Source organism: Thunnus maccoyii, chromosome 12 (genome assembly GCF_910596095.1).
Source record: "Thunnus maccoyii chromosome 12, fThuMac1.1, whole genome shotgun sequence".
Classification (NCBI taxonomy): Eukaryota; Metazoa; Chordata; class Actinopteri; order Scombriformes; family Scombridae; genus Thunnus; species Thunnus maccoyii.
Genome location: NC_056544.1, coordinates 32,900,433 through 32,907,009, shown reverse-complemented (window position 1 = coordinate 32,907,009; position 6,577 = coordinate 32,900,433). Strand labels below are relative to the sequence as shown.

The 6,577-nt window shown below is 38.8% G+C and overlaps 1 protein-coding gene across 1 annotated transcript; it reads right to left on the bottom strand.

The window, feature by feature from the left end:
• Positions 1–4,850: 4,850 nt before the first annotated feature.
• LOC121908869 (zinc-binding protein A33-like) lies at positions 4,851–6,257 on the bottom strand. Its single transcript, XM_042429152.1, has one exon. The coding sequence runs from the start codon at positions 6,255–6,257 to the stop codon at positions 4,851–4,853; it is 1,407 nt and encodes a 468-aa protein (XP_042285086.1).
• Positions 6,258–6,577: the final 320 nt, after the last annotated feature.

The following is a 6,577-nucleotide window of genomic DNA, read 5'->3' as shown; positions in this document are numbered from 1 at the left end:
ACAACAACACACACACACACAGACACACACACAGACACACACACACACACACACACACAGATACACACACACAGATACACACACACAGACACACACACACACACACACACACACACACACACACACACACACACACACACAGACACACACACAAATCATACATACAAATGTTTTCCTGAAGGCTTCATCTGCTTCAAACACACCAGCTGCTGTGTTTCTGTCTGTCGTCCACACTGGGAACCGAGTTGGTTTCCATCCAAATGTAACACAAATGAACCACAGTGACGGAGGAGGAGCGCTTGTTTCCATCTGCTGCAGCTCTGTGAATATTTGGCCGTTGGGTAACAGTTGGTTCCACCATCACAAAGGAGGTTTCAGACGATCTGAGAAGCACTTTGTTTGCAGCAGACGGAGACCTTAGGATCCTCCGACTGAAACTGTATTTGTCACATTCACTAGTTGATAAACTGAGAACAAGGATGTTCAGCTCAGTTATAATCTTTGTACGAACTGTTTGTCCTTCTGTAGACGGGAGGAAATGTTTACGTTTGCTTTCTTCAGGAAGAACAGAAGATGGCAGCCATCGATCAGCAGCCAAAAACTGTGGATACATCTGTAAAGAAATCTTCATCTACACAGTCAAGGTCTCAGGTGTCCAACTGTGTGTCTCAAAGCTTGAGACCCTTCTGTAAAACTCTAGATCATCTCCAATGCCAGCATTTTAAAAATGTTCACAACAATCTGGTTAAGGTTAGTAAGGAGGTGAACATTAATTGCAGGTCTGAGACAGGACGTGAACTCTGGTCTCCATGAAAGTCAGACATGCTTCAGCCTGACTTCACACTTCATACCTCTCTAAAAGACGCGCTGCTTCTTATGTCGGCACTGGACATAAATATGGAGGTGTGAAATCATCCAGAATGAAAACACATGTCTGCATTTTGAATATAATGACCTGATCACACCAGCATTTAAAACAGTCAGTCCCTCCAGGAAATAGTGATTTTGTGATTGCAATTATCACAATTCCTGCAATTTTTCCTCCAAAAGACATAAAACACTGGAAACTGTATCGCAATTTTCGAGAAAAGCTGCTGCAAAATCAAACATTTTTGGCCACAATAATCACAAAAAAAACTCAGTGAAATCCTGGAGGGACTGATATATGAAACTTAAATCGGCTGCTTCAAGTTCAACTTTGCTGGATTTCCATATCAGCATGACAGAGAGTCTAAGATGGCAGAAGCTATTGTAGCTTATTAGCTGTGTTGCTAACATCCAGTTTATTGAAGCTCCTCAGTTGGAGTAAAAACAGTTCCACAACAGAGACGGGTTTAAACACAGTTAGGAGACAGGAGGAAATTATACTAATGTGACTTTCAATAAACTGTGGGAAGTTATTGTCCAGCTAATAACCAAGCTAGCTAGCTTGCTAACTGCTCTTGTGACTGGTGCTAGCATTTTCCCAGCTGGCTAGTGTGTTAGCAGTTAGCTCCCCAGCTACTGTAGTTCACTGGCTAGCTAGTAGTCACTTTCTGGTGTGACTGAGACTTAAAGTTGAGGCATGATGGAGGTGTTTTCAATTCATTTTTCGAGAAAAAAAAAGTTTTCTGGAACATTTCAGTTTCTGGGTCCAAAGTTTCCTGATCATTTAAAGGAGGTTTCAGGGAGAATGACTGTTGCTCAGGATATTAAACATTTGGGACGCTGTTCATTCAAACATCAGGGACTCTAAGTTTATTTTTGATGATGAAGTCTTTTTCAGTTTTTGATTTCTCTACTGATCAGAGGAGCAGATGGAGTTAACACAGGTTCTGGTTTCACAAAGACACTCTGATTCAGTCTCTAACAAACAGACTTCAGACATCTGAGGTTAAATGACTTACACAGTTATTTATTAGTTATTTATTTGGATTAAAGTCTTCTAAATTCTGGGAAAATTAAGTCTCTTTTCAAACTGAAAAACAACAAGCCGCTTGGCTTCGTTCTGTCAAACAGAAAACTCATTTGATGTTTGAGAATATTATGATGAAAAGGTTCAGAGGTGATGAAGTCTGGGTGACAACAAATGCTAGTTTACATCAGTTTGCAATGGTCTAAAGTAAGGTTGTCACATACCAGAATTTTAAACTTCGATACAATACTAATATAAAAAACAATACTTTATACCTCTTTCAATACCAGAGCAAAAAGAAAAAAGTCCTAGGCACACAAAATAAGATTATTTTTTCTTTTTTGTTTAAATTAAATTTGCCATCTTTGTGACTCATCAGTCACATGGTGGGTTTGTTGCTGGACAGAAAGCTGTAACAACAACACAGGTTGAGGACCAGTTGATTTTCTTCCCTGTTGTCTCATCTGTGCTTGGTTGAAAATCTGATTTTAGATCTCTTTTTTTATAGCTTTAGTACTTTCGGTACAATTGAATGTATAATTAACGGAGATCGTATTGTTTTAAACGTGTAATCGAAAGGGTATCGAAGTATCGATACTTTTGACAGCCTTAGTCTAAAGATGTGTTCCAATTTAACGCAGAGTATATAAATGTATAATCAATCAGTCCCTCCAAGAAACTGTGATTTTGTGATCACAATAATTGATGCAAACTCAAGAATTTTGCTAAAATACGGCAACTTTTCTGCATGAAATGTCCAAATCAACAGACGACTTGTTATTTGGACCAATTGTGGCGTTTTGTGTCGTAGTAATTTACATCATTACAGCGTCATTATAAACCAAGACCTCCGAGCCTTTCTGGTTTTCTTGTACCAAATCCAACAACTGAGAGAGAGGAGATGGAGTCTGACTCATTCACACTGAGCTGTAGTTTCATACATGTGCTGTAAACACTGCTGTAGGTGTAAGAAACTGCACTTTGTTTTTCATTTAACCTGCACTTTGCCTTTGGTTTGATTCACTTTGTCAGAAGAATACAAGCTGATGTTGTTCAGCCGGCAAAGATTAATATAATCTACCTCAAACATAAAAATGGGCACTTTGGAAATGAAACTATATTTTTATGTTTATGGATTTATTTTAATAACATTATTGATGATTTTATTTGCTGCTGATGTTGAGCTGAAAGTTTATTTAATAAAGGTTATAAATGGAACTCAAGTACAGTATTTTCTTTTTTATAGAACTTTGAGTCCTCATGGTTCTCATGTTCAGAAAATACATTAAACATTAGAGCTGAAATATAGTTGTTTCTGTGATCTGCTGGATGTTTTTTATCCAGGAAGGAATGCTTTTCCTGATGTTAGACATCCAACCTTCATTGATTCAACTTTCTCAAACATCTACATTTCTAGTAGTAAAATACAATTAAAGAAACACTTATGTGATTAGATTAAACTTTCAGACACATGTTCAAATAGAAATTCAACATGACTCTTACTTCATAATATAAACATTCAATATGACTATTATTTCATAATGAGAAAAGAAAATTTCAACCCGAAATTCTTCAAACATAATACTTTTATATTACTATCGCTTCAGTAACTTCATTCATTCAATACAACTACTTATGTAATTTAACTATTGAAATTTATATATATATAATAAATCATATTATGTATAATATTATATATAATAATATATATATAATATGATTGTCAATGAGGTTAATAGATCAAAGGTTAAACACTTACCATTGCATAGTTAACATATAAACATTCTTAACTTAAGAAAATTAAAAATCTTTATCAGTAGAGGGCAGTATTGTCACACGTATTAAAAATGTAATGAAATTAAGGTTTAATATATATCGAGGTTATACCATTCTTTGTGTATTTACATGACAAGTAACGTTATATTACTTGAATAATGATTAGACATTTAATTCACAAGAAATTCAGGATTGGCTCTGATTTGCAGGGAGACTCTATGAATGAGTTACAGTTTATGACTCTTGGTCTGTTTGGATAAGAGAAGGGGGTTTTCTGTTCATTTGTTATCAGTCCTTTCTCCTGGTTCAAATGACCCCAAAGGTCATTTATGTTTTTAGTTCAGGCCATAATTTAGTTATTGATCAGAAAAGTCTTGCAGGAGGTCTGTTCAGTCTCCATTTTGTCACAGTGTTAAACTTTGGTATCATGTTGTCAGACCCCCACTTGGCAAATAGGTCAGTTCGGGGTCCAGGGGTGAGGCACTCTCCATGTGTCTATGGGAATTACTCACCTCCTCAATTTGAGATTAAAGAAAGGCTGTTTTATCCATGAAAGTAAAGAAAAGGCCGCAAGATGTCCTACACTTGTTCTTCAAAGTGTGAGAGAAGCTAAATCTGTGAACATTTTAAAGACATCTAAAGTCAACTTAACATATTTACATATTGGTGACATCACAGTTCATATTAGAGCTAAAACAATTAGTTTATTAATTGATTTGTCAGAAATTAGACAGGAAATTAATCAGAAACAATTTAATCATCAAAGTTATTTTTAAGCAAAAGCCCTCCGACCATCCTCTGGTTCCAGCATCACTAATGTCTCAGATCTTCTGCTTTTCTCTGGTTTCTATCTGTGTAAAATGAATATCTTTGAGTTTTGGATTGATGGTCGAGTAGAACGAGACATCTGAAGACATCAGCTTGGACTTGGAGATTTTTCACTATTTTCTGATGTTTATAGACCAAAAAATTAAACATTTAGTTGAGAAAATAATTTGTCAGATTAATCAATAATGACAATAATTGTGAGTTGTAGCTGTAGTTTATATGTTTGATAATATTCACTGATCAATAAAATGTATTGTCTGAGGAACAAGAACACTTGATGTAATAATGGATCCTTATAATGAGTGATATTCCTTCAATGGATCTTTGTGTGATGACATCATCATCATCATCATCATCGTCGTCTGTGTTGTTGTACAGTTACAGAGACCTTCACTGGTAAAATCCTCAGTGGGAATTCCTTCACAGTGCAAATATATGGAAACAGTGTGTGAGTGAAAGTGTGTGTGAAGGTGTGTATATGTGTGTTAGTATCAGCATCAGAGAACGACAACTTTCCTCTGTTCCAGTCCAGACTCACTCTGATCCTCTGGAGCTGCTTCTTCACTGGGAGAATTATGTCATGTGATGTGGAAAGTGCTCTGTATACGTGATCAAAGAACCACAGTCTCCATAATCCAGACCGTAAGTGTCCTTTCCTCTGGTCAGACACTGATAACACACCCAGTTCCCACATGGAATTGTATCCAACCTCGACATCCCAGCTGTGAGTCCCTGAGTCAAAGCCCTCAGAGCCCAGAACAGAGATGTAGTCTCTAATCCTCTCTGGATTATCAGGAAGCTGCTGTTTCTCAACTCGTCTCAGACTGGTCAGATCTTCAGACAGGATGAGTTCTAGACAAACAGTGTTTGGATCCAGAATGACAGGAGTGTAGGAGACCATCTCCTTCATGTTGTTCCAGATGTTGAAGGTCAGGTTGCCCAGGTGTTTGGTCTGGTCTATCAGAGCTCCTGAGAGCAGCTGTGGATCATCCAGCAGGGGGCAGCGCTGGACTCTTTCCACTGCATCCTTGTAGTTGTGCAGGAATGAGACGTCTTCAGCTCTCAGCTCCTCCTCTGTGGCTCTGACTGTGTGTGAAAGAGCTGCTATCTCTCTGCTCAGAGCCTCCATCTTCTCCTTCATCATCTGACTCTTCTGCTCCTCTTCCTCCCTCAGAGCAGCCATCCTGGCCTCCTCTTCCTCTTCTAGAAACTGGTGAAGCTTCTTAAACTGCTCCTTAATCTGCCTCTCTGTGTGTCGGGCCTGGACCTTCATGTGTTCTGCTGTTTGATTGAACTTCACTTTAACTTGTTCACAAACCTTTAACTTCTTCTTTAAAAGCTCCAGAGTTTCCTCAAGTTTCTTCTTGTGTTGTCGTGCAGCTTCATCGATGGGTTTGAATCTGTGGTTGGTGTGTTTTTCTGAATCTCTGCAGACGAGACACACTGGCTGCTGATGGTCCAGACAGAAGAGTTTGAGTTTCTCAGAGTGCAGACTGCAGAGAGCCTCTGAGCCTGCTGAAGCTCTCTGATCTCTGTCCTGCAGGAAGCTCTCACACAGGTTCTTTAACGCCAAGTTACAGGGTGGTTCCATCTTTGAAGTTTTTCTCTCACAAACTGGACACTCACGTGTTGGTTTCTCTCTCCACCAGCTCTGCAGACAGACTTTACAGAGGCTGTGGCTACATGACAGGAGGACAGGATGTTTAAAGATGTCATGGCAGACAGGACAGCAGAGATCCTTCTCTGATCTGGAAGCCATTTTATCTCTGAGTCCAGCTGGAAACAAACCACTCAAACAGCAAGACAGTCACACCTTGTTCCCAGAGAGTTTCTTTCACTCCGAGTCTTTGCTCTTGTGAAACTCTTGTTCAGTGTGTGAAGTCAGTAGCAGGTTGAAGTGGTAGTATTCCAGTATCCCAGTATCCCAGCTGTTCTCTCGCAGTGGACGTGGTGGTTTTGATCAGAAGGTGAATGTGATTGTCAGTCTCTCAGTGTGTGTGCGTCTCCTCTTAGTGAAGCAGAATAATAACATCTGTTTACTGGTTTGTGTCAGATGAGGGGCGGAGCTGCATCAGAGCA

Bases quoted from the DNA above. Each gene is read 5' to 3' on its own strand.
- LOC121908869 (XM_042429152.1), bottom strand. From the start codon at position 6,257: ATGGCTTCCAGATCAGAGAAGGATCTCTGCTGTCCTGTCTGCCATGAC.